We start from the raw sequence: 27,840 nt of genomic DNA, 5'->3' as shown, positions 1-27,840 counted from the left end.
GGAGGCGTGGCCTCTGTGTGTGTCAGTCTCAGTAAAGGAGGCGTGGCATCTGTGTCTGTCAGTCTCAGTGAAGGAGGCGTGGCCTCTGTGTCTGTCAGTCTCAGTGAAGGAGGCGTGGCCTCTGTGTCTGTCAGTCTCAGTGAAGGAGGCGTGGCATCTGTGTCTGTCAGTCTCAGTGAAGGAGGCGTGGCCTCTGAATCTGTCAGTCTCAGTGAAGGAGGCGTGGCCTCTGTGTCTGTCAGTCTCAGTGAAGGAGGTGTGGCCTCTGTGTGTGTCAGTCTCAGTGAAGGAGGCGTGGCCTCTGTGTGTGTCAGTCTCAGTAAAGGAGGCGTGGCATCTGTGTCTGTCAGTCTCAGTGAAGGAGGCGTGGCATCTGTGTCTGTCAGTCTCAGTGAAGGAGGCGTGGCCTCTGTGTCTGTCAGTCTCAGTGAAGGAGGCGTGGCCTCTGTGTCTGTCAGTCTCAGTGAAGGAGGCGTGGCCTCTGTGTCTGTCAGTCTCAGTGAAGGAGGCGTGGCCTCTTTGTTCACATTGTATTGAATTGAATAACTGGCTGCTTTAAATGCATCAAGATTCAGCCCAAGTGTTAGTCACTGAACTTCACACTACACCTGTCTTTAAATATATTCATCAGTTTTGTGTTGCATCAAGTCATCATCATATGAGTATATATATAAATAGCACTCTCCAAAGCTGATGGAGGAAATGTAATTTGTGTTTCACTGCACTTCTCAGCCCTTGGGCCAGAACCAACATATTAAAGTGTGAAAAATCTTGTTGATGTGATGTGAAGTGAAGTGAGTTGGGTTTGTTGTGCTGCTGCAGCGACTTTTCACTTCATTCACTTTGTTTCTTCTGCAGACGTACTCAGAGGAGACCAACATCGACCTCCCTACTCCTTCCTCCAAAAGGTAAGCCATTTGTTTCCATGGCGACAGTCAAGATGATTGGCAGATTTTAGTGCAGAATGAAATGTATTCAGACACATTTTCATCATCATCATCATCATCATTATTATTATTGCCATCACAGAGACTTGAAGTCTGAAGCTGAGTCAGGTCATTATGTGATGGAATGAGTGCCTGATTATGTCTGATTGGTGTTGTGTGTGTGTTGTGTGTGTGTGTGTGTGTGTGTGTGTGTGTGTGTTGTGTGTGTGTGAGAGAATGTGCACACACTATTGTCTGAGTCAGAAATGACTGCAAGGAAAAGTGTAAGAGAGAAGCTGTTCTGACTTTTCACCCGTTTTTCTCTCTCTGTGAAGGTGGAGCGTTCCGGATGCCGATTGGCCGGATGTGATGACCGAGCCATCAATCGAGATGGGGGCGGGACTTCCTCCTCGTCTGAAGCGAGGTCAGGGCAGCAGGCACCTTGGGGTGGACATGACCTTTAACCCAGAGGAGGACGAGACGGTGGTGGGACACGACTACAGGAACAAATACTTCACGTCTTCAGGTACTTCAACACGTGGATAAGCTGCTTGTTTACACTAGGTCTGCAGAGAACCTGGTGAAGATGATGTCATTGGTGATGTAACTTCCTTTTCAGTAAAACTGATGTTTCAGCTAAAGCTCAGGGTGTAGCCTGGTAATGTAAAAGTGCAGACTGAGTTCCTGAAAGGGTTTCTGAAGTCTTGAAAAGGTTCCTGTAGTTGTAGAAGGATCCCTGAGTGAAGGTCCTAAAGGGGATCTTAAAATTGCTGCTGTGTTCCTGTGTTCTTGAAAGAGTTCCTGAGTTCAGGAATAAGGTCCTGAATAGGGGTCTGAGATCTCAAATGGTTCCTGAGTTCCTGAAAATGTTCCTATATTTCTAAAAGGGTTCCTGAGATACCGAAAATGTTCCTATATTTCTAAAAGGGTTCCTGAGTTACTGAAAATGTTCCTATATTTCTAAAACGTGTCCTGAGGTCCAGAAATTGTTCCTGTATTCCTAAAAGTGTTCCTGAGATAATGAAATAGGACCTGAGTTCCTGAAAGGGTTCCTGAGTTCCTGAAAAGGTTCTTGTGTTCCTTAAACTCTTTTTTAATGGTCACTGAGATCTTGACAGTGTTACTTCGTTCCTAAATGGATTCCTGACAGTAGTTCCCGAGTAATCCTGAGTAGAAGTATTCCTAAGTTCCTCAAATGGTTTGTGAAAGAGCTCCTGAATTTCTGAAATCATTCCTGTGTTTCTGAAAGTGCTCCTGTTTCCTTCAAAAAAAGTTTGTGAGTTCTTGAAAGGGTTCTGGTGTTATTGAGACGGTTCCTGCGTTTCTAAAAGGGTTCATGAGATCTCACGTCATGATTGTAGCGGATTTAGTATTTGTTCACAGATTAAAAAAAGATTTATGTCTCACATCATATGAATCATGTTTATCTCTTTATCAACACATTTACTAAATAAAGCTGCGCTGTCTGTAGTCTATCTTTAACAGGATGTATATATAAGACTTTAAAGGAATGTGATATTTGGAGGATTGTGAGTGGGCTGATCAAGTCTCCTGCCCTTTTTCCTGATTGGTTCCGTGATGTGATTGACAGATGAGGATCTCCTGAAGCGGATCCTGGCTGACGGACAGCTGCTCTCTCAGACCGACAGCGACATGGGCGACCTGTGAGTGTCATTCCTCACTCATGAACTGTAACATTTCACCTCTAATCACCTCATCTCTCATCTCATCATTCCACCTGTGTGTGTGTGTGTGTGTGTGTGTGTTGCAGCTCCAGTATATTTGGGGATAAGACAGAGGTGATTCTGCTCCAGAAGATGAGTGAACCTGTTCCTGCTGCCGTGCGCCGGGATCCACCTAAAACTGCATTCACCTCACGTACAGGTGCGCGCACACACACACACACACACACACACACACACACGACCTGTTTATGTAAAGTACAACTACAAGGTAAGAAATCATTTGCATATCATGTGCATATTTTAAATTTACAGCATATATCATTGATTTCTGCTTGACTCCACCTTCTCTGCTGGGTGACTGAGTGAAGAAACATTATTTTTCTCTCTTTCTCTCTCTCTCTCTCTCTCTCTCTCTCTCTCTCTCAGTAGTGACGGACGTGTGTAAGCCAAGGCCATTTCCTCCACTATGTGGATTGGTCGCTCTCTGGGGGAGTTGGGCGGGGCTAATCCTGTCCAGTAGCCTGTCGATATGGCTGGGGCGGAGCTTCAGCGAAGGCGTGGCTCTGATGTGGCTCATTTCCTGCATCATCAGCTTTTTGATGTCGTTCTGCATCCTGGAGCCGCTAAAGGTCACACACACCCACCCACCCACCCACCCACACACACACACACACACCCACCCACCCACACACACACACACACACACACACACACACACACACAAAGAAAGGCTCAAACATCTTCAGTCAGTGGAATAACAGTAAACACACAGAACAGATTCTGAACAGCTCTTGTGTGAATGTGTGTGTAGGTGTTGGTAGAGGGTGTGTATTTCGGGCTGCTGGTGGCCCGTCTGAGGCCGGAGGAGAATGATGTGCTGGTGGATTGCCCTCGGGTGGAGCGAGTGATCCAGCGTGTGCCCCGAGTCCGGCCTCCTCAAGGCTTTGCCCTCTCACAGGCCCGAGAGGAGGCGCGCAAAGTCCGCCTGCTGCACCGCATGCTCAAGGTGTGAACACACACACACACACACAAACACACACACACACACTTTCATACAGGTCAAAAACAAAAAGTACTTTCATAACATAGATTTACAAAAAACACAATAAAAAAACAAATACCACCTAAATATTACTAATTCTTATTCTTATTATTATTATTGTTGTAACTATGTTAATGGGATGACAAATATTTACACAAATAAATATTCATATTTAATATTTAATTATTAATAATTACAAAACACCAAAAAAAAAAACCTCATATCAGTTTATCTCCACATAAAGTTTTCTCCCACAACAGTTTGGTTTAATAATAGCTACAATCACCTACCCAATCAGTTTAAAGCAGCAGTATGTAACTTTGGGAGATTTCAGGATATGATGATTGCGAGTAGCAGGTTAATATGCATTTATAATGTACAACTTTTATTTCTTTATGACATTAGATGCATAATTGTACAAGAAAAAAATGACCTTGAAACAAAAATGTCATTTTACTAAACATGTTTCACCAGTTTAAAATGTAACTAAAGTCATTAAGCGCTATTTTATAGATCTATAGAAGCTATAAAAAACTATATGAGCTTAAATACATTACAACTCGATTTCCGCAACAAATTCCATGTTGACAAATAACTGATTATGCAGAATTATAGTTAAACCATAAATAAATAAGTGCAATATTGTTACTCAGAGTGAGCAAGGAAACTGACTCAGTAACGCTACTCATTAACATTTCACCAAAAAAAATACATACTGCCGCTTTAAGCTGTACATTTTGATTGCCTTTGCATTGTATATCTATTTAAATATGCAATCAGTAATCATGTAGTGGTGCATTATTGTTGTGTGAGTACAGTGATGTAGTGATGTACAGTATGTTGGGCTCAGTGATGATGGTGTGTGTGTGTGTGTGTGTGTGTGTGTGTGTGTAGGGTTTCCTCCTCTACATGCTCTTCCTGCTCGTCGTCCTGCTGCTGAACTACGCCGACTCGACCAAAGACACTCACCAACTGAGACTGCACACTCAGCTAGAGAACCACCTACACACACGGCACTTCAACAACATCAGCAGGTATTTATACACACTCACACACACTCACACACAATAACACACACACTTTATTTAGAATTTTCTGACGTCCATGTGCATTGAGAGTTAAATTTGTTTGGTGGAGTGTGAAACCTGTTTTTGAAGCTGGGTATGGTCTCAGGAACTCCAGCGAACTCGGCTACGACTGCAAAATACGTAAAAATAATAACACTCGTGGGACAAGTAACAAGTAGTAGTAACCTGATTGGTTCAAATTGTTAGGGTACTTCCTGTTTCACAGTGGCATAAAGGCGAATGTGAAAGCATTTATGGTCTTCCGATAAAAATGTAGCATCTTCTAGATAACAAGCAAAAAAATTAAAGAAACAATACATTAAAATCTTATGCAGTACGAACACTAAAGGGATGTAAAAGTTTTTGCTCATTTTGCAAAAATTTCGCCTACAGTGAAAGTGACAAAAAAAATTGCGCGCCGTTCGAAAAGAATTTATCAACGTACCTAAAAACAAAACCAAAATATAAAACGCAGACGGTCTCTATTTTATGGACATTCCTCTTCCAACTGACCGCACTATCATACTTTTGTGTCTAGTCGAGAGGACGTTTGGGTGTGGCTGTCCGATTTCCTGTTGCCACGGTTGCTAGATGGCTCCGCCCTTATGGAGGGGACGGGTAGCCTGCTGCTGGGGAAGCCCCGCCTCCGACAGCAGAGATCCCAACCAGGTAAGAGAGAGGGAAATGTAAGGTTTATTGATTGATTGATTGATTGATTGATTGATTGATTTACTGGAGCTTCAACACTACACACACACACACAAACACACACACACGTTTGTCATACTATCCTTGTGAGGACCTTTCATTGACACTTATTAATGTAGCTAGTTAATGTTATTCTACACCCAAATGTAACCTTAAGCTCAGTAATTAAAAGTAAATCTTTTGGCTCTTTTAGATCTTTAAATAAAAGTTGCAGGTTTTGTAATAAAGCTGTTTTCCTTCTGGGGACCAGACTAACGTCTCCACAAGGTCAGAACTGTCAGATATTCCTATTTGGTCCCTACCAGGATATAAAAACTTACCCACACACAAATATAAGGAGTGGAAGGAGTAAATAGTAAATAACTCAATCACTATAACAGGAATGAAACTCGCATATTGCATTCGCACATGTGTGTGTGTGTGTGTGTGTGTGTGTGTGTGTTCTCTTCATTGAGAGTGTGCACACAGGGAGCTGAAAATCTTATTTTGCCTTTATGGATGTTGTGTGTGTGTGTGTGTGTGTGTGTGTGTGTGAGGCAGAAGTGAATAAGATGGTTATTGTCAGCTGTGACTCAACGAGATTTAGGAGCTGAAATTGAGTTTTGCTTCTGAATAGATAAACAAGTGTGTGTGCGCGTACGTGTGTCCAGTACCAAGTGTGACATTGCATGATCTGTCTGTCTCTCTGTATCCCCTCTCCCCTTCAGCCTGCCCTACAAGTGGCTATTTTCCAGCAGCTTCCTGGTTTGGGTGTGGCCCAGCAGGATGGGCAGAATCAGGTTCAGGACTGGCAATGAACTGGAGCCACAGTGTGTCTCAGAGCAGCGGGTAAGAGCGTACACACTGAGACACACGCACAGTCTTCAGCTCTGGTGTATACCTATGCTAATGTTTTTGTCTTGTGTGTGTACAGAGCGTGGCACTGGGGTCAGGTGTCTGTGTACAACAGTGGTGGGTTTGTACAGGAGCTCAGCAGGAAGATGGAAGAATCTAGAGCCCTCATAGAACAACTACATAAACACCAGTGGCTGGATCCACTGTAAGTGTATACATGCGCACACACACACACACACACACACAGAGCCAGAGGTACCAATACTTTAACCCAAATGAAAACAGAGAGAATGTTGAGTGCAAACTTCTTTAGGCGCCATTAAAATACACGCACAATCACATTTTAATGTCGTTTAAACAGAAAAAGCAATTTAACTCTCATCACTGTAAAATTTATTGCAGTAATCATGTGGAAAATCACACAAACTCCTTTAAAAGAGTTTGAAGTACATACAGAGCTACTTTTTTCAGTGTAACTGTGTGTGTGTGTGTGTGTGTGTGTGTGTGTGTGGGTTTTCAGGACGAGGGCTCTGTTCGTGGAGTTCTCCCTCTATAACACAAACACAGACCTGCTGGCCATCTTCTCCTTCTTGTTGGAGTTCCCCGTCTCTGAGCGCACTCAGTCCAGCATTGACCTGAAGACCTGCAGCCTACAGACCCTCCAACATGGCATGGACCTCCCGCTGTTCCTCACGGTAAACATCCTTTGGAACCAACCTCAAAAACTGAAGCTAAACTGTTAGGAATCTGATTGGTTGCTCAGAACAAGTCTATAAACAAAAAGCAACATCCTCATTAAGTGCAAATATATCCATTATTCCACATGACCTACAGTTTTTGGGTCTGAATCTTTAGGTTTGATTGCTGTTTGATATGATTCAGTTTTAGAATGCACAAATTGGTCAATTCCTATTGGTTCGAATCGTCTTCTTACTAGCTTTTGAGGGTCGTCTTGGACTGGCCATTTTGGTCCGCACCCGAGTTTATGGTCTGTGTTTACACAGACCCCTCAATGGCCTTCTCTCCTCTGTTCCTCATGCTAACAGTCAGTTGCCATCTCCCCTCTGCTCTTCACGGATCCATCAGTCCCCACCTCACTTCTCTTCCTTGTGGTAACTGTCAGTTGCCGTCTTCCCCTCGGTTCTTCACTGTAACCACCAATCACAGTCTCCCATCTGCTCCCGTCTCTCTTCTGTTCCTTATCCTAACTGCCAATCACCATCTCCCCTGTGTTCCTCATGTTAACTGTCAATCTCTGCCTCCCTTCTGGTCCTCCTGGTAACCATCAATTGCCTTCTACCTTTAGTTCCTCGCAGTAATTTGTCAATCTCCATCTCTCTCTCTCTCTCTCTCTCTCTCTCTCTCTTCCTTACTGTAATCGTCTATCTCTGTCTCCCTTCAGTTCCTCGCAGTAAAAGTCAATATCTGTCTCCCCTCTGTTTCTCAACCGTCAATCGCTGTCTGTCCCTAGGTTCCTCACATTAACTGTTAATTGCCAGCTCTCTTCTGTTCCACAGAGTAACCATCTATTTCTGGCTTTCATCCAATCGCATTCTTCTATTGTCCATTACAACTGTTCCTCACAGTAACCATCAATCACAGTTTCTCTCTGTTGTCACGGTAATCGTTAATCACTACCTCTAAGCCGATCTCCGTCACACAAACAAACTAATGTTCCATTCCTCAATTTCTTTCCCTCTCTTAGCTCATCCTGATGATCTTGATTATCTACTTCTCCGTGCGAGAAGGTGTGTCCACCCTCAGGCAGGGGTGGGGCTACTTCCTGCGAGTGTGGAATCTGGTGGGCATAGTCACTCTTCTGCTGGCGGCCTGTGTCTCTGCCCTCCATCTCAGTCGCTCTGCCCTTGCGTCTCACCTCTGGGCCTCACTACTTCATCAGCGGGAATCATTTATTAACTTCTTTCCCCTGGGGCAACAAAGCCAGGTTCTGATTCAGCTCAACGCTCTGCTGCTCTTCCTGCTGGTGCTGAAGGTGAGAACTCAGACACTACACCACATGCTGATCTATATATGTTCGGCTACTATGTAGGTACCACCAGAGTGGTACACACATTTAATTTCATTTTGTCCTTCCCATTCCCGCATCCTTTTTTCTACAGGTGGCTCATCAGCTGCGGTTTCTGAGGGAGTGGGCCGTGTTTGGCAGGACTCTGAGGAGATCAATGTGGGAGATTGTTAGCATTGCATTCGTTTTACTCTTGCTGCTGCTGGCTTACTCACACACGGGATACCTTGTGAGCATGAGCACACACACATGCACAGATACCCAAAGACAAACATACACATACATACACAAAACACGAGAACTGTACCATTCACACAGACACTGCAATGGAAATATAATGAAATGAAGGTTCACTAATGCACACACAGCTCCACTCACGTGCTATTAGAATAGTCTGTTTTTTTACTCACATCCTTTAGAACCAACCTCAAAAACTGAAACTAAATTGTTGTTGAATCTGATTGGTTGCTCAGAACAAGTCTATAAACAAAAAGCAACATCCTTGTTAAGTACAAATTTATCCATTATAACACATGACCTACAGTTTTTGGGTCTTTTGGTTTGATTGCTGTTTGATATGATTCAGTTTTAGAATGCACAAATTTATACAGATGAGAATAACAAACAACTTTCATCCAGTCTTTCAGTCATTAGTCAATTCCTATTGGTTCGAATCGTGTTCTTACTTGCTTTTGAGGGTCGTCTTGGACTGGCCATTTTGGTCCGCACCCGAGTTAAAGGTCTGTGTTTACACAGACCCCTAAAAAAAAAATCACCAAGGGTATAAACGCACCAGCGTTTGATATAAATTGACTAAATACCGTGTATATGAAAGTGCCCTTAGTGGGTGGGCTTTAAATGTTTTTGTAAGAGAACAAGAGTGAATACATGAGAAATATATGTTTGTGCTTGTGTGCATTACAATAAACAAAGTCAATATCTTGTAAAATCTCTATCCAAATTGCCACCTTTCATTCAATCTCTTTCTCTCTGGCTCATTAAATAGCCTTTATGGATGTGAATTACTGCTTGCATCCAGAAATAAACAGGTCTACTGAGCCCAAGCAATTACTTTAGTACTTTTGCCAACTCTTTCACTCTGCCATTTGTATTTTTTTTCCTTCTGCTGTTTTTCTATAGGAGTATTGACATGTAAAATGTCTTCCTTTCTCTTCCCAGCTTTTTCACTCCATTATACAGGGATATGGGACGATCGGGTCTGCTTGCCTGTCACTGCTAGGCTTGGGGGGGCGTGGTCTGTGGTCATGGCGAGCAGACCAAGGCTCCTATCACTGCTCCACTTCCTGCTACGTGTTTCATATCAGCTTTGCGGCACTGCGTCTTGTCCTGCTGTGGCTGGTGACCTCTGTGTTACTAAGGAACTATCGCAGGGTCCGGGCAGAGCTCTACCGGCCGGCTGTAGACCTCCAGGACTATGAGATGGTGGAACTCTTCCTACGACGCCTCAAGATGTGGATGGGCCTGAGCCGTACTAAGGAGGTGGGTTCATGGTTAGCATAGTTTCTGGAACCTCAACTGAAACTCCTGACCTTGAAGGTAAAAATGGGTGCAAGAATGTGGATAAATGAGCATTTTGGGACATGTTTAATCATGGTACCTTATGTTATGGCCTCGTACAAAAGATGCAAGATGAGTTATGGAAGGCCACAAGGCCAGTTTGAACTACTGACCCAGAAATCTTTTATAAAATATTTGCAGTTAATGCAGTAATGGGTATACTGAATCTGGAGTTTGATCCCAACAGTATGAACAATCCAGCATATCTTAGCTTTGTTCTTTGTTTTGTTCCTTCTTCCATACAGTTCCGTCACAAGGTGCGTTTTGAAGGTATGGAACTCCCACCATCCCGTTCTTCATCTACAAGCGACTGCAAATCCCTTTGTCTCCCTCCTTTGGATGCCCCTGAAGCACCCCCTACTCCTGACAGTGTCGACTGTGGTTCAGAGGCTTCTTGGCATCCCATGTCCAGCAGCCCATGCAGTCTAGCTGAGACTCCAGGTCTTGGTTTAGGCCTAACCTTAAGCTTGGGGGTGGTAGCAGGAGGTCAAGCCTGGAGAGAACGAGCAGAAACCGAGGCCACACTTCGAAGGGTCTTGCCAGCTTTCGACGCATTGCTGCTGCAGCTGGACAGGGTCAACCAGGCCACAGAGGAACTGTACCGCACTGAGTGCCGGCTGGAGAAAGTCCAGCGGAAGAGTCGGAAAAGGAGCCGTGGAGTGCGCCGCAGTGGTGGTCAGGACTCTGCAGGACAGAGGAGACATAATGGGTCACACAGACGCTCCCACTCGGTAGAGAAGTGTCCCCGCAAGGTTGAAAAAGATGGAAATTTGGAAAAGGCTCGCCCAAAGAGTGAGAAAAGTTCTCACAAAACTGACAGAGGATCCCGCAAGAGAGATATCAGTGCACACCAGATAAGTGCTCAAGAGGACTTGTTAGCAAAGGATTCAAGTCTTCAAAGGATGGATATAGATCCACTAGTAACTTCTGATAAGGTGGAAGCACATGTTGGTAAGACTGAAACGAATCCTCCCAAGGTGGATTCAAGTCCCATCAAGGTAGAGGAAAGTGTAGTTAAGATAGAAGCAAGTGCTAGTGTAGTGGATGCAAGTGCAGGTTTGGTGGAAGTGAGGTCCCACAAGACTGCCAAAAGTTCTCATAAGGCTGCCTCAAGCCGGAAGAAGGTTAATCCAGTCATTCCAAGAGATGCTGAGACTGTTGGCTGTGCCAGCAAACCAGTTCTTTCTCAGACACCAACTCCAACCACTGCCCCATCCACTACCCCTTCTACTGCCCCAAGTTCCGCTATTACAACCCCAGTCCCGATCCCTCGAGCCCTTGAATGGACCCCACCTAGTTATACTGAGGACCTCCCATCCAGCCTTTTCCAGCATCCAGCGCACACCACCACCATGCCCACACGCAAACGTAAGCACAAACCCCCACCTCTGAAAAACAAGATTCACCCCAACACAGACAGGCCTATCTCAGGACATGCGAAACCTTAAGGACCCAAGGTTTCCACTTGCTGGTCTTTTGGAAGGAAGACTGTTAAATTGAAGTCAGGTAAAGAGACAATAAATGGTGACTATTCAACAAGTTGAGGGTTCACAGTTATCTGTTATGGTAAGAGAGGGCCTTGGTGACAGCAGGTTTTGTTGCCAGTCCCTCAAGAAAATTAGAAAAAAAGAGCAGCTTAAATGTGTAAAGAAGAGAATCAGAAATGTATCGCAACTTCATTATGAGTTTTTCCCAGAGCAGTGCAGTTTGGCCAAGCCAGAATGGTACACAGCATTAGCATGCATTAGCAATAAGGTGCTGGTCGCCCTTTAGATTTTGCCTCACAAGTCCCCACCCTTCCTTCACCTTGAATGACCTCAACCAGCCCATGGCCCCGGTGGTCACAAAGGGTTGACTTGACAAGAGCACACCTTGTGCTGTCTTAGCAACAAACTCGCAGGAAGTGATGTAGTGTAAGTCTGTCTCAAAATGGCAGATACGTAGTGAGTTTTTGAGTTACGTTTGGTGCCATGTATTATATAATGTTTTGTATAAGTAATGTTTGAGTAATAATTTTTGATGTATCAAAGAAGGAAGCTACACACACACACACACACACACACACACACACACACTAACATATCAGCATTAAGCACATAGAGCTATGCTTGCAGGTACTTATGCATAATGCACGTCTTATTTTACACATGTAAGTCACACACAGGCAAACGGCATTAAATCAGTCAAACAATTCTTGAATTCAAGCACACTTCTAAACACGTTGTGAGGCTGCTAGCATGCTAGCATACTAGCAAGCCTCGTTCTTAAAAAAAAAGGCTCTTATTTGAGTTTAAATGTAACAAGCATTTGGAAGGAACTCGAAAGGAAAAGAGTTGAGAGTAAGAAAGTATATGAATGAACTTTAAAGAATAGTGAGGAATGAAAGACAGAAGATTGATTTTAGAAGATGGCTTTTAGAAATGGGGAAAAAAATTAAAATAGAAAGAAACTGAGGAGAATAAGAAGTGATAAAAGAGGGAAACAGGTCCAAATATCCTTCACATTGTAAATAGCGAGAACAAAAAAAAAGGAGACACACTAATGTGTTATTAATTGTAATGTTTGTTACTGTTTTGCTTTTTTTTTGTTGTTGTTGTTTTATTGTTGCTTTTGAACCATGTCTTAATTTTTATTTAAAAAGCACTTTGTATTGTTGTATGTACATGATTGCTTCGGAAAGTGAATGTGAGTGTGTTTTTTGTTTGTTTGTTTGTTTGTTTTTGAAGTAAATAAGCTTGGTACGAAATTGAATAAGAGATAGCTTCGAGAACATTACTCTGCATATTGATTTGCTTGCTACACATTTAAACGTCGAGAGATTTATTTTGATTTAAAAAAAAGTACTTTTATACCTAGCACTTTATTTCATATGTAAGGCCTTTCATGCTATGGCGTATTTAATAATTCATTTGTAACGTTGTAGTGTTTTTCACCCGTCTCTTTCCAGAACCATCCTCAAGTTCTTTTACGTCAGGAAACAGATCTGCTTGGTGGTCTTGCTACGTTTTCTAGAACACGCTAATATTTTACCCATAAATGTCTTGTTTACCATGGTGATGCTCAGGGACCCTTTAAACAACCCAAACCAGTATAATGCTCAGTTTTGTTTTTCCTCTTGATTTTGTTTGTATGTCATGTTCTTGTTTGTTTCCTGTTGGACATGTGAAGAATTAATAAAGCATTTAGACTGAAATCCTAAAGCCATAACCATTTTTTACAAGCAGAGCAGAACAGTTAGCAGAGTTTAGACTTAGACACCACAGATTTCGTGCTTTTCACTTCCTTCCAGTCTTCAGATAGTGTGTGTTTGTACATATCGACGTGCCATGATGTAAATACTGATTAATAAACCTCCATTTCCCAGCTTTTTTTCCTTCTTCTTCTTCTTCTTCTTCTTCAAGATAACCTGCACTGATGTTTTATTTTTACCCAATGGATAGTTTTTTTAATGTTTTTTTCCCCCCCACTTTGGTCTCATGGTCCAAATTACTCTGATGAAATATACTGTATATATATATTTTTTTTTAAGTTTGACACTAATGAAGTTTAGTAGCATCAGCGTCTTAAGTCATGTTTATGAAATCATCCGGTGCTTTATAGTTTGGAGCAGTAAATATTTAAGATTAAAATCATTTCCATTCACATGTTTGAAGTGCCAAAGTCAGTTTGCATGCTAAAATGTTTTTTTTTGTGCGTGTGTGTTTATGGTAAATGAATTTTGCTCATGGCAATACTTCTGGCTTTTTTTTTTTTTTTTTTTTTTCCTTCATATTTTATCATGCAATTGTATTCTGTCTGTAGCACTTCGGCTAAAATGCTTTTGCACTTGACAAAGTCAAATAAAGTGTTTGACAGCTCAACTTGGTCCTTATTTTTATTCTTTTTTTTAGATCCAGTGGAGTCTGGGGATTTTTTTTTTAATTTTGGTACAGTGGTACAAATCACAACCCAATATTAAGGTTTTATTTATTTTTGACTTCTTGTAGTCATTAGCCTGTTTGACTGTTTGTTTCATAAAGTCAGTGGGTTTAATCAATTTTTAATCAATAACATTATTACCTTATTTATAGACAAAATATTAATGTCTACAACAGTGTGGTGTGATACCGTTACCATGCAAAGTGTTTTCTTGCTCTTATATGGCAGCGATTCGTCAACAATTAAAATTTTTAATGTGTTAATGAAAATGACATGCTTTTTATCCATTTATAGTTGCATTTAATGTTGTGGAACACCTGCTAAACAAGTTAGTTCCTGTTCTCACTTACGTTATAGCAGCTCTAAACAGTCGTTCCCTCACCAGCCTCTCTTTCTTCTCTCTTGAAGCTAATAAGATTAGCTAATAAGGTTCAGCCTGTTACTAAGAAACTGCGATGCGTAAGTAAACTCCTCTGTCCTGAAGACTTTCCTGTGGCAGAAAACGTACTTGCAGTTACAAAGCGATCACAAGGCTTGTGTGATCCTGAGTTATCCCTGATCATGATTTTTCCATTTTAAAATATCGTGATAAACTATTTAACCACTGTGATAATGCGTACAAGCGTTTGACACGTTGCATCAAACTTTTTTTTTAATAAAATTATTAACCAAAAAGTCCTTGTGTGGCAATATATTTTTATTCAACACATAAGCTCGTACACGTGCACACACACACTCACACACTCAATAAGTGGACAAATAAATAGAATAAATAATTCTATCATGGATTTTAATATCGACTCTACTGACTGGTGTTGAGCGTCTTGGGTAAAGTTCAGCACTAATATCATGCACTATGAGTGTTTTTTTTTTTTTTTTTTTTGGAGTTGTTTTAAATTTAATTAAGTCCTAAAACAGGCTCTCATTGCACCTGATATTACAATATTGTTCTTCACATTAACCGAGGTTCATGTAGTAAAGGCTGAGATCTTCAGGTTATGAACTTTTGCTTGCACGCTGTCTGCACTTAATGCTAAGCATGTGTAGGGGGTTAGCTGAGCTGTTTCTCTCACACACCACACACACCACACACACCACACACACCACACACACCACACACACCACACACACCACACACACCACACACACCACACACACACGTACCTGTGCACTCACAAATACAAGGCATCCATTACTACAGCAGTGCACAAATCACTTCAAGCTGAGGCCCTGATCTTCAAACACCTCTGCCAGGAAAATTTTGTTAACAGGCTCTTTCTGAGTCCACGTGGGTTTGTAAGAACAGGAAAAAGACTAAAACATGCAGAAACAGAGCTGGAAATCATAACGTAACACGTCTAATAAAGTACGAATGTGTTCAGGAAAAAAAAAAAAAAAAAAAAAGGAAATATTGTGATAGAAATACGGCGAATGTGCGTCAAGGTAAGTTAGAAAAACCTTCTGTCAAGCAGCAAGAAAGCAGAACGATGTGAAAAAGTGAATTTGTGAATGTGGATGTGCTCAGAAGAAGCAGATCTTTTTTCTGAATGTTAAAATTAATAGTGTTTTTGCTTGTTTGTTTGTTTGTTTGTTTGTTTTAATTTATCCAAAAAGTGAAGTAAATCAAACCATCATCCATACAGGGGAGTGCATGGTGGCTGTCTGAAGTGAATTACTCCTCGTAGGTGAAATGTAAAATTTCATGACAATTAGAAATGATAAATAATACTAATTTGGGTTTTGGGCGTAAGGGAAAAGGTCAAAAGGTCAAAAGGTCAAGCCTAAACAAAATCGGTGAAGTCGTCGACCGTGGAAACCAGCCGCTTCCTCTGGCCGGAGTCTGAGTTGGGGGCGGAGCCTGAAGGCTGGTGGGCGGGTTTGTTCTGCATGGGGGCGTGGCTCTGAGTGAGTGAGATGCCGGGCGTGGGCCGAGACTGGATCTCCTCTTGAGCCTGAAATCAGTTTGCAAAAATTTTCCCTTAAAGATGCATTAAAGAAATCAGAAATGGAAAAAGTCGAATCGTCCGAGTCGTACCCGAATTCTGATCCTCTTGATGTGTCTGAGTCGAGCGAGCCATTTCGAAGCGTAGGCGTCAGACGGATTCGCTCTGTACTGGTGCACTAGCGACGCCATCTTCAGGCCAGAAAGAACCAAAAATAATTTATCAGCTGATGTCCTTAACAGTTTTGTCTCGTTTTCACCAAGACTGTAATTTTACACTGTCAGATAAAACACTTAACAGCTACACGCTAGCTAGCTAACTTGTTTCTTTAAGTCATTAGCTAGCTTATGCGTTGCAGCTACGCTTCCCAGTTGCCTAGCAACAGTGTTCTCAGCAAACAGCGAACAACTGGATTAGCCAGGCTAGCATGTAAACTTTAGATAACTAGCTAGAGATATTTTGGTAAATAAACAACACACTAATAACAAATATAGTCTAATATGTGGGTATTGTAGCTTGGTGGCCATTTTGTGATTTCAAAAAGTTGAGACACTTGAGAGGGGAAAAAAAAAAAGTTTTAAGTCAGTTAAAGAGTCTGACGTCAGCCATCTTTATGAGGACCAATCACAAATTAGCGGAAAGTGCACTTATTAGGGTGTGCAATCTGCCATTTTATACCCTGTGAAGTGCAATTAGAAGGCAGGAAGCCAATCTGGACACATTCTAAATCTGAATCCCGGCCAGAAATCTGGCCATCGGATTTCTTCTTTTGGCTGAATTACAAACTGCTTTATAAAGTGTCTTTGTTAGACAAAGACAAGATAGTTATTAGAATTGTATAGACAGGTATTATAAAAATAAAAATGTTAATAATAATAATAATAATAATAATAATAATAATAAGGTTAAAATTGTGCATTTTAGTGCAGGAATGAAGGAAGAACTCACATTAGCGTGCAGAGCCATCTGTCGCACCAGCAGAGGAAGGTTCCGGTCCGATACGATCTTCGCTACCGTGGTGTCGACCAAACCCTCGAGGTCTGACGGATAAGGAGAAGGGAGGTGAAGCGGAAATGTTATTTAAAGTGACGCTGACACACACACAACATGTAACATGTACCAGAACTAATAACTGGACCGGTGCTTTGTCTATTGGACGCTGGACCGGTACCAAAGGTTCTGGCTGGGTGTTTTTTTTTGTTCTTGTGTTTAACGTGAGTAGGGGGCGGGGCTAGCAGCATCCATATTGCACCATACAAATTGTATCATCATACCAACCGCAAAACACAATAAAATACAAAGACTAATAAAATTAAACAAACAAAAACAAGCTTTTGTGCAACAATAAATATTTTTAAATTTACAAAAAAAAATAAAAGGTACCAGAACAAGCAGTGTATATAACGAATATTTATTGTTTACAGACTTTACAGCGGTCATAACAACGTTATTTTCCTTTGTCGTTATGTTTCGTTTCATACACAACCACTTTAAATAAAAACAATAATAATAATTTCCTCATGGTGCGTATTTTTATCATTACTGTTCCAGATTTTTTTTTTTAATTAGTCTTTTTTGTTTTTCTTCACTAATTTTATTATCCAGTTTTACTGTTAATTCCTTCTACGGTAAACGTAAAGATGTTGCTGCATCTCTCAACCTGATGGAGCATTATTTAAAACCCTAAGTTCAGTTGGTTCCTGCTTGTGCCAGTGCTTTGGTTGGGTTTTGTTTTGTTTTTTTTTTTTGAACTGCAATTTCAAAAACAAATTAATCACCGCTAAAAGCTAAACGCACGCCTATGAATAACCGACAGCTCCAGAATAAATGTGTTTGTACTTTCCTTTCACAGAATAAAATCCAGGTTCTTTTGAAAAAGCAGGTTTGTAATTGACCGCCTGCAAATCGTCCTGACTCGCTGTAATTTGCGCCATTTCGCTCTTCAGAAGAACAAAAGGTCAGCTACAGCCTCTTTCATTCTCCCTAAAAGCCTCTGCGTGGCGTTTCAGATGGACGTGTGCGTTGAAATGCACTCACCTCGCCGACACTGCAGCGTGACCAGGTTACTCTCGTAGTCCAGCGGCTTTATGACCACCTCGACGAAGTTAAACTGGCCCTGGAAAAAAAAAACACACACACAGAACGTCAAATAGACATCTGAATGATTCCCAAGGGCGATTCACATTCAATGATGTCTCTGGTTTCTACTCTTTGGTAGAAAGATCTCACTTTATGCCTCTCACGTTTGATGCCACTTCTAAGGTATAAATGTTGATAAAGCAAAATGTGACCCATGAGCTTAGCAAGTTCGATTCTAAATAAAAGTGTGCACTTGTGTTAAAAAGGAAGCTTTTCCCCGATTGCTAGCTCATGTTAAAAGATTGGATAGTTGATGTTGATCTTTACAATGAATCCGTTTACACCACTGCACTGTTGAGTTCTGGATTCTGATTGGTCTGAAGGTGTTGATTAATTTTCTATAACAGCAGCTCTGACATTAGTGCAGCAGCCTAATAATATGGTCGACATGGTCGACATGGTCGATATACTTTTATTGAACATTTTTAGGAAGGAGTCTCCAGTGTCAGCGCTTTGTAAGAGTAAGTAAGTCCTCATTAAATTCAAAGTCTTCATGCTTTCTGGTTTCAGGCTGCATTTATTTTGTCTTATTAACTTCGAGAGAGAAAGAGAGAGAGAGAGAGAGAGAGAGAGAGAGAGAGAATAAAGAGAGGCTAGTGAGGGAACGACTGTTTATAGCTGCTATAACGTAAGTGAGAACAGGAACGAACTTGTTTCACGGATGTTAAACAATATTAAATGTAACTATAAATGGATAAAAAGAATGAGGTGTTGTTCTTTAATAAATAAACACGCACTGCTGTTGGAAAATAATCAAGTCAGCGGCTTTTCACTCTCTAACGTGAGCACAGGCTCAGTGTGTAAACACTATGTGCATTTCAGTAGAAAACTGTGCGAGTGTGTGAGAATCAGGAAGTGTGTATGACGTCGCTCACCTTAATAGTACCGAGTTTGTATTCCTCGCCCGAGTCGTTATAAACCACCACCACAAAGTCGTTTCCGATGTGGCGTTTCTTGTTGCAGCAGCTCTTATCGCTCTCTCTGTTGGGCATCAGCGTGGCGATGTGGAAAATAGCTGAAGGAAGAGAAAAACCACAAACACACAGCCTTATGGGAAATCACTTTTTTTTTTTATTATTATTATTTTACAAACCTGACTCTAATACTCAGATCTTCAGTGGTGAGCTAGAAGAGTTTACCTCCTCACTCGTAATCAACATGGCCGACGTCTAGGAGAAGAGTCGATGACCAGCCCGTTTTTTAATTCAGATCCTGACAAACTATCTATGTACACACACACACACACACACACACACACACACACACACACACACACACACACACACACACACACAACTTCCATACCCCTCCTCCAAACCTTGCATGATGTCATCGTGCCAGCAGTAGGTGAACTCGCCGTCGTCGGCGTAGCGCCCGTGATCCAGTCCTCCCAGGAAGATCTGGTCCGGATCGCAGTCCTTTAGGTGGATGAGCTTCCCGAGACCAGTCAGGAAACGAGCGTAACGGTTCGAACCGTACTCGTTCGACAGGATCGCCACCTCGTTATTCGCCTACAATGGAGAGATAAAGTTCCCATGACGACTCATTGGCTTGTGTTCATATTCACGGCATCCTACAGACTGTTAAAATTTGTTTATTTCTGCCGTACTTGTAATAGACTGCATCACGTTTGGAAGACAAATATGAAAAAATACATAATTACAATCCCTACATCTGTTACTGTCATTAAAATCATTCGAACTGCTTTTATTTTGCCTATTATTAATTAAAAGTGCTCCATTATGAGATAATTACCATCATCTCCGATGTAAAAGACATTTCGCCCTTTAAGAGGTGCTACAAGATTACAGTTTTTGGATTTTTTTTTTAGGAGTTTTACGGTAGCCGTGCTACTCCAGAAATTACGTTCGGCTCATCACAAACAAAATACAGAATATTCCATAGGTGTGTTAGCATGAATTAGCATCATCATCCTGAGGTTTGTGAGGTCTTACCTGTCCAGGCCCCACAAACACCACTCCGATCTTATGAGTGTCGTACGGCGGCATCTGATCCAGCACTTTAAGCGCTCGCTCAATCAGCTGTCGGTGGAGAAGCTTTCGTTAACCTCTCACACATACACAGCTGAATCGAAAAGAGTTTTCTGTATCGTACATTTATATTTACTCAAAAAAATATGAGTTATACAGTAGACGGTTGCGGTGTGATGCTGAGCTCACCTCCGATTTGGGCAGGAGGAGGGGCTTGTTGGCTTCGTTGCCAAAAAAGGGCGAATGGTAGAGCTGGAGGAACACAAAACTGGAGAGACAGACAGGAAATAGAAGGAGCTTAGAGGTGATTCACATCAACACCAAGACTATGGAGTCAATTAAATACTGTACAACGTGCACTCATCCACTTCCTCTTGCCCCAAGACAACTGGCTGCCTTAGTTATTTATATTTGTACCTGCTCACAATATTTCGGTAGACGGTTAAATTTCCCACAACATAAACAAACTTCAAATCACAAACTTCACCCTGAAGATGTACGGATGCGTAAAACTCATTTCACACCAGACGTTTCCTTAAAGACGTCAATAAATGCTGGCTTTCTTTCTATTAATATTTGACCGCCTGCTTCGGCCTACTGAATATGTCACCTAACTCAATATGTTCCAGGAGTTAAACCTACAGTGAAAAAAAAAAAGAAAACAAAAACAGGATACAATGCTTAACACTGAAAAAATTCAATAAAACATATTTTTGTACAATATGATGAGTCACAAAGGGAACAAAACAACCGTGTTACTAAATCGAGCATGCTGCATTTCAGAGAAAAGCATTTACCCAATTGTCACTTATCCATTTTATAAATGGCAGGTAAAAAAATTTCCATTGTTGTCAGATGGAACTTTCTGGCACGTTCAGCTTCTTATGCATGTAAACAAGAGCAGCGGAAGGTTTAGAGTTTCAGAAATCTAACCTTCAACCTGGGTTGATTTACACGAATACATGACGTGATTGCTCATCTAATGTCGTTACTGTGCTAGGTTTTTAGCAAGCAATTTAATTAGCACTAAGTTAATTCCAGTCCATGAAAAACACCAGTCCTCTGTCATACAACGCTGGATTGATAAGATGGACCTTAATTAGCAGAGTGCATGTCTAGTTCTTACACAGTAATACATTCTGTAATGGCTTTATAACAGAGCCAAGCAGATGATTAAAAACCCTGAGACTTAAAGGCAACCGTTTCAGTAGCAGGGAAAGGTGTGTGTGTGTGTGTGTGTGTGTGTGATGTGACATTGACACTGAAGCTGTTTGTGAGAGGCCACTCGAGTGACATGGCCATTATTACCTTTATTGGCTTTAATCTGAGATCAGAAGCAGCAACTGATGAAAGTAAAACCTGCTTTGCTGAATTTCTTTCTGCTTAAGATTGAGGTCGAGTAGATTATAACGAACTCTTTCATCTAACAACCTCGCTAACGTTCAGCTGGAAGACATTCGGGACGTAATTTAGAGAAAAGTGGGTTTACTTTCGCGATGGCGTACGTCAGAGCCTGTGATCGGCGCACAGCCTCAGTGATATCACTGCTCCGGGTTTTTATTAAGCGAGACAGCAAATAGACACACGAAGCGAACTCTTATTTCAAGTGTCAGCACGGCGCTGATGCAGGATTTGTTTTGTATATTAATATCATGCCTCTGCTCTGATGCGCGTTAAGAATGATTCGGAGAACGAGTCGGGTGAAATATAAATGAGGATTTATAGTGCTCTTTTCATGAAAGTAATGCTGATGGATGAGGGTAATTCTACAAAATCCGTTTAGCACGGAAAGGCTTTGTGACATTAAAGGAAATGGCAGAATGGTGTGTTAATGCTGGTAATAAGGATAAAATGAAGCTTTCAGGATGTAATATTTGCATCTTTGTTATATGTTAAATTAGTTAAATAACATTTGCTAAATATTATCATTAACAGAAAACTGCATCATTAACCAAAGCTGCATGCCTGGGGTCTTAACTAATTAAGACTACATTTCTAAAGTATTTATGATCAGAGATTTCAAACCAAACCTCATTGCAAACATGCCTTTTAAGGACTTTTTAGGGAATCAACAGAACTTGGGGGTCTGGTTCGTTTTCCGCTGAATTCAGATATGATTACGGTGGATCATCAGTTAACAGCAACAACATGGAAGAAGTGCTTAAATTAACATGGTTCCTTTGTTTGATCAGTACTAGTTTGGTTCAGAAGAAGCAACAAAATTACTCACGGAAAGAAATATCAGTGATATGTTTATCAATCTGGAAAAATGTAATTTATATGATGCAACAAAAAACATTGCAAGGACAGTATCAGTGCACTAAATACCTCCAGCAAGTGGCAACCCATTTTGTTTTCATTTTCTAAACTATTTGTTTATTCAGTTTTCATTTTGTCCAGGGATGTTTTGGAGAAATTAAATGCTTAGGTCACGAAATAAAATACATTACAGTTTTATGGTTTTTGGTATGTTAAATGGAAAAAAAAGCACAGTTCTCATGTTCTGGTGCCAAAAGTTCTGGTATGTTGTTCAGTGCAAAAACAAAAAAGAGGCCCTGAAAGCATGAACACTTAGTTAGTGGTCACATTTTTGCATACACAGATTTCGACATCGATACCCACCTGATTTTGATTTCATAACCGTATTTAATCAATTAATTAACACTCTCCAGGTGTGTCTTACCTTGGACTCAGACCGGAGCTCTTCTCAGCATTAGACACGCCTCCTCGGTTGTGGTAGGAGTCTCGGTCAGACTTCCTCTCTCTCCGTGACGAAGGAGCAGAAACAGAGATGGTGTGACCGCGAGGTCTATGTCCACTAGGTGACAGGGATCCTGGCTGGGCGCTCGGGAACTCCAGCTTCATCTTGGAGGCTGAGGAAGATGTGGATACACTGGCACCCAAGCTCTGAGGTCCTGCTGATCCGACACTCTCTTCTTCTCCTAGGGTTTCTCTCTCAGCTGAACCCTGAGCTGGCATGCTCTTTCCCTCAACGGGGCTCCTAGACCTGGGCAGCTCTCCTGCTCCAGCCCCAGAACCTGTGGCTCTGGCAAAGGCCTCAGGCAGGGTCTGGAGCTCTGGGGAGGAGCTGGATTTGTTCAAAGTCTGTGAGTGAGAAAAAGGCAAGTCTGAGTCTGGAGCTCCCGGAGTGGAGAAGGTCAAGGGGGGCTGGTCGATTGGGATGCCTCCCTCACTCACCTCCTCGAGGGTCGACTTGTCATCATCCTGACTGGAGGTGGAGGAGGACTGCAGAAAAATGGAGAGCAATGAGAAAGGCCTCACTACCATCAGCCCAAGCAGGATCTGCTCTGAATTCAGACTAATTCAGTGCCTGCTTTACATTTTCATTTGGAGACCATTGGTTGTTGCAGCAGCAAACTTTTTGAATCTTTCTAAATAAATTAGTATGTTTAATGTTTGCAGCAGTCAGGAGTTACTTCTGTGGTACTCTGGCTAAACAAAGAACACACCACTTGACAACTATGGTGTCCTCCATCAAAACTTTTATGAATTAAAGCTGACAGGCGAGTAATCGTTCTGAATTTGGATCAGGCTGAGAGAAATGAGATGTATAGTGTGGTTTTTCCATCAATTTCCTATTTACACCTGGGGTCTTGTATCTGAGATCTGATTGCTGGACTGCATGTATTATGCAAATTATCTCAACATTTGACAACCAATGTCTTCCAATTTCCTACACTGTTCCTTGTTTCTAGTTGTCCGCATCAAAGATGATGGTATCGCAAGGCAGTTTCTAAAAACCCAATTTTCATCCAATTCAGTCATTGCCAATTCTCACTCCATTATCGAAGTCTTCCTCTACTGGTCAACAGCTACCTAACTAGGAGGGTCAAGGCTCGCAAATACTTTTTCCATGGCATGTAAAGCCACGCATTGCTATTATTTGAAGTGTTGCTCATGGCATGGCAGCTAAACACAGCTGGAGGACAATATTAACTCAGGATTTAAACTCCTGATTACTGAGCAAATGCATTGACAGTCTCACCACTCAGGAACTTTAGCTAAAGCTTTAGTAATTTTTGAAGCAGTGAACCTTTAGATGATGATGAAAGTTTTGTTTATTTAAGCTTCAACCTCAACAGTAGTTACTATGGTTCACAGACAAATTTGGTCATGAAAATGAAGTGAAGACTAGTGGAAGTTGGCACTTTAATTGATGATGTTAGAGCTCTGAATTCTCACTGCAGAGACTCTCCACGAAGTTTGCAGTAAATATCAACAACAATGGAAGATGTGGTTTATTTTCAATACTATACTGGTCACCATTGAGACAAAGAACAAAAGACGAGTGTTCGGCTCATGTCTGATCTTTCGCTGTTGACTTGTCTGATGGAAAGGGGTTATATTTGGTACAGATCAAAGCATTTTGCTGTGAAGTAGTCAGGATGGAAAATTCAATGGTAGATGTTGATTCATCTCAAAAGTTGATTCACAGCAATCAATAGCTCTGTAACATTAAGTCATGTAACATCCTGGCTATTAAACACCCTGCTTCCAAACAACAATCCAATAAATTCTGAATCTAACAGTGGAGACTGGCTGGCTGGATGATACGTGTTATGATCTAATGAATCATGGGGGGAATCTGATTAGCTTGGAGAGTTTTTATACAAAAGAAATGCAAAATGGGGTCAATAACGCTACAACATTCCTTAGAAACAATCACCCGAACATGCATACCCCTTATTATGGTTCCCTCTTTTGGTTGTTAAACTCCACCCACTTGCTTTTTAGGTCCCGCCCACCGTGCGGTCACTCACCCTGCTGAGCATGGCGTTGGAAGGCTTGAACATATTGGCACTCATGTAAATAGGCTCCGAGGACGTGGCCTCCAATTCCATCTGCAGCGACTCAGGATCTGAATCTGGTGCCTTGCCCCGTCCACCTTCCTCCAACACTACCACCGAGTCTGTGGAGGAAGGCGGAGTCAAAAAAAAAAAAAAAAAAAAAAAAAAGAAAAAAAGGTGGGCTTAAGAAAAGATGAGTCTTTATGTTAAGACCAAGCCAAAGAAACAAAAAGACAGAAATATTAACTAACAAACACCGGTGCTACACACAAACAAGCGTTATAAGTTTCCTCAACAGAACACACAAGTTCTATCTAGAAACTGACAGTTCTAGCGAAACAAGCTGGGAATTAGACAAGATTAGACAACTTTTTAATCGAAGAAAATCACACACATACACCAGGTCATACATGAGCAAGACGTTTGAGACCGATTTCTTGGTTCCAAAACATGCCTTTAAAACACTCAACATATATGCGACAAATATATATGCAGTGTCCATATATATTTTTTATTCCATTCAGTGCTACAAGCAGCACACTTCAAGACCAGACCTTGATTTTTGTTGTTTTGGTTTTTTTTTAAGCTGCACATAATACAGCTGAAAGATAAATGTCAGGAGAGCTGTATAGCTTAAGGGCAGAAAATGGTGCTCTGAAATCAGCAGAATAAAAGACGTCTTCTGGCTGAAGAATATTTTGTGTTTACGCCGTAGAGGACACTTTTTAATTGGCCACATCTGAGGGTATGGATTATATCGACAAGGTCTGAGCTCGAGCGTTGCTTTTCAAGTCACGCTCTCCAACAACTGTGATGGAATGTTGGGTGAAGAGAAGGTGAGGAAATCAGGATCCAATCCCATGGATGTTTCTCAATACGAGTTCTTGTTTGTTCCTGTCTACACACACACACAAGCCCTTCTTCCAGTTCAAGTTCTGAAGAATGTGAGAACTGAAAACTGCGATTTGCCTGGAATCGAATCGACCCGACTGCAGGAAGCGAAGCAAACATGCCACGTGTTATTTTTTTTTTATAGATGTGAGCTGCTAAACTGTGCCAAAGCACTGAGCTGTAGCACTGCAGAAATGCAGGGTTCTGGAGATTTGCCAGGACAAACAATATTTATATAATAATCTAGTCATTTATTTATCACCGGCTTTATGTTCTCCATGCTTGGGCCCTTTTTGTGATTTCCACACACACTTGCTAAAGGATCGTTTGTTATTTCTGACCAATGAACGAGTTTTTCAAGGATGTTTTCAGCCCTACATGTCGCCCTACATTTTGCTTTTTGGTTAGTTTAATTATGTGCAGTATAAAACTCATCTAGCAAATCTAGCAAACAAACCAAAAGTGGCAATATTACAATAATGAAGACTCGATAAACAAAAATGTAGGCCATTCACATGGTAAGAAAAAAATGATACCGAAAAGGTACTTCTTAAAGAATTCCCTTTCAGAGAGTGTTTCAAATAAACCTCGCTTGGAAATCTAAAAGCATTAACTGTTTAAAGAACCCTCGAGGAACATTTTTAAGAATGTAATGGTTAGCCAAGGTATCTAGCTAGCAGTAATCTCCTGTGGTAACTTTACATAGCTAAGGTTAACATTGTCAGGTGACATGGCTCATGAAGCTGAGCAGAAAAGCACTAAATTCCCTAACTTTGTGGACAAGAACGTTCTTCTCATGAATGCCGAGTCCATTCTGGTATTGAGAAACAGCCGATTACACCTGATTACATTTTCAGTCCTATTGGTTAGTTGGACACTGATTCTGATTGGTTGGATTGTTTTACCCGTCACGACGCTCTCTCATTAAGTAGTGTTAATAGCAAAAAGTTCTAAAAATTAAAAGAAAAAAAGAAAAAAAACACTCATAATGAAGTTTCAGGTAAGATATACCTGCCCAGGATATACTCCTATGTAACCTGCCTGGCTGATCGGAGGAGCAGAGAGAGCAGAGAGAGCCCACTGCAGCGACACATCCAACAAGAACAAGTCAACGTTAAAAGCAAAAAAACAGAGCATCCAAAAAAAAACAAAAAAAAAAACAAAAAAAACCAAAACGACGCTGCGTGCAGAAACTGGGGTGAAAACGCAATTTTAAAGTAATAACACAAGACACTGGGAGCGAGTAAACAGACAGCAGCTGACAGACGGAGTGAAGTGACCTTATATACTGGCCTATAATTTTCACTGTGGAAATGTCAAGCGCCTGATATAAGAAATGTTTTGTAATTCCTATGACACACTCAGCAGGAGGAAACACCTCTCCAAAACATTCACACGCCTCAGAACATTTACTTAGCCAAACTTTCAGCACCTGCAAAGATGTCACAGGTAATAGCGCTTCGACAAACACACTGTTAAACCGATAACAATAAAGCTTGTTCTTTTCCGAAAAGTCTCCGTACGTACGGTTCTCGAAAAGGATCACGAATGGCTTCAGCGTTTAAATATCTTAATAATAGTGAGACTTCAGACATCGGCACTGTAAATCTCCTCTGCGTGAGAGCTCAGCATCAGCCGACTTCATATTATTAACTTACTTTACGGATGTATATTTACATATAGTCTGCGTGTTCAAGATTAAAACAGACGTTTTTCATTATATAACTGAAATTTATTTAAGAAAGTGTTCTTATTTAGCTTTTTTTCAACCACATTTTTTAAATTATTTACAACTTTCTTCGATTCTTTTAAGGTTTAGTGACTTTACGGCTTTTACAACTTAAAAAAATTCTAATGCAAGTTCCCCTTTGCAAAACTTTGAGGTTTCCATTTTACAATTTTGAGTTTAACACGTTTGTTGAGTTTAACACGTGACTTTGTAACTATTGTGAGTTTATCATTTTACAATTCTATACGTTTCTACGATTCAGACTTTGAGGTTTTTATTATTTTTAAACTTTCTTGACTTAAAACTTGGAGTCTCTCATTGAGTTTCTTATTTAAAGGTTTAGTGAGTTTCCCCACAATGATCAGGTTTTTTTTTTATTTATACGAGTTTCTCACTTTATTAATTTTGTAGGTTTATTAAAACGTATTTCTCATTTTAAGAATGTCTGAGTTTCATGTTTTACAACATTGCTTCTCACAGGGCTTCTTATTGCATTATGAGTTATTTAATTTTTCTAAACGTCCTATTTTAAGCTTTCTCCAACTCAAATCAGTA

The 27,840-nt window shown here is 41.1% G+C and overlaps 2 protein-coding genes across 13 annotated transcripts in view; one reads left to right on the top strand and one right to left on the bottom strand.

Moving 5' to 3' along the window:
- The window catches only part of pkd1a (polycystic kidney disease 1a), an 85,268-nt gene extending 71,525 nt beyond the window's left edge, over nucleotides 1-13,743 (top strand). For 2 of the 4 annotated variants that reach the window (XM_034300377.2, XM_034300375.2), the window contains 15 exons: nucleotides 859-908; nucleotides 1,262-1,452; nucleotides 2,518-2,590; nucleotides 2,698-2,810; nucleotides 3,038-3,240; nucleotides 3,423-3,617; nucleotides 4,548-4,687; nucleotides 5,259-5,389; nucleotides 6,136-6,256; nucleotides 6,342-6,467; nucleotides 6,783-6,957; nucleotides 7,968-8,255; nucleotides 8,383-8,517; nucleotides 9,468-9,788; nucleotides 10,112-13,743. In XM_034300377.2, the coding sequence (XP_034156268.2) occupies nucleotides 859-908; nucleotides 1,262-1,452; nucleotides 2,518-2,590; nucleotides 2,698-2,810; nucleotides 3,038-3,240; nucleotides 3,423-3,617; nucleotides 4,548-4,687; nucleotides 5,259-5,389; nucleotides 6,136-6,256; nucleotides 6,342-6,467; nucleotides 6,783-6,957; nucleotides 7,968-8,255; nucleotides 8,383-8,517; nucleotides 9,468-9,788; nucleotides 10,112-11,314 (3,465 nt within the window). In that variant the 3' untranslated portion in view covers nucleotides 11,315-13,743. The remainder of the gene's footprint in view (nucleotides 1-858; nucleotides 909-1,261; nucleotides 1,453-2,517; nucleotides 2,591-2,697; nucleotides 2,811-3,037; nucleotides 3,241-3,422; nucleotides 3,618-4,547; nucleotides 4,688-5,258; nucleotides 5,390-6,135; nucleotides 6,257-6,341; nucleotides 6,468-6,782; nucleotides 6,958-7,967; nucleotides 8,256-8,382; nucleotides 8,518-9,467; nucleotides 9,789-10,111) is intronic. The other 2 variants (XM_053229938.1, XM_034300376.2) reach the window with 1 other exon arrangement.
- A 717-nt stretch (nucleotides 13,744-14,460) lies between these two features.
- Nucleotides 14,461-27,840, bottom strand: part of tsc2 (TSC complex subunit 2) — a 47,729-nt gene continuing 34,349 nt past the window's right edge. For 4 of the 9 annotated variants that reach the window (XM_053229939.1, XM_053229945.1, XM_053229940.1 and 1 more), the window contains 11 exons: nucleotides 26,568-26,636; nucleotides 24,639-24,787; nucleotides 22,541-23,103; nucleotides 20,047-20,125; nucleotides 19,822-19,908; nucleotides 19,185-19,377; nucleotides 18,742-18,881; nucleotides 17,765-17,843; nucleotides 16,676-16,767; nucleotides 15,820-15,918; nucleotides 14,461-15,736 (listed from right to left, as the gene is read on the bottom strand). In XM_053229939.1, coding sequence (XP_053085914.1) covers nucleotides 15,566-15,736; nucleotides 15,820-15,918; nucleotides 16,676-16,767; nucleotides 17,765-17,843; nucleotides 18,742-18,881; nucleotides 19,185-19,377; nucleotides 19,822-19,908; nucleotides 20,047-20,125; nucleotides 22,541-23,103; nucleotides 24,639-24,787; nucleotides 26,568-26,636 — 1,721 coding nt within the window. In that variant the 3' untranslated portion in view covers nucleotides 14,461-15,565. The remainder of the gene's footprint in view (nucleotides 15,737-15,819; nucleotides 15,919-16,675; nucleotides 16,768-17,764; nucleotides 17,844-18,741; nucleotides 18,882-19,184; nucleotides 19,378-19,821; nucleotides 19,909-20,046; nucleotides 20,126-22,540; nucleotides 23,104-24,638; nucleotides 24,788-26,567; nucleotides 26,637-27,840) is intronic. The other 5 variants (XM_053229941.1, XM_053229943.1, XR_008301037.1 and 2 more) reach the window with 4 other exon arrangements.

The sequence above is a fragment of the Pangasianodon hypophthalmus genome, chromosome 26 (assembly GCF_027358585.1).
Source record: "Pangasianodon hypophthalmus isolate fPanHyp1 chromosome 26, fPanHyp1.pri, whole genome shotgun sequence".
NCBI lineage: Eukaryota > Metazoa > Chordata > Actinopteri > Siluriformes > Pangasiidae > Pangasianodon > Pangasianodon hypophthalmus.
The sequence above is the reverse complement of the archived record's forward strand: the minus strand, read 5'-3'. Positions and strand labels throughout refer to the sequence as shown.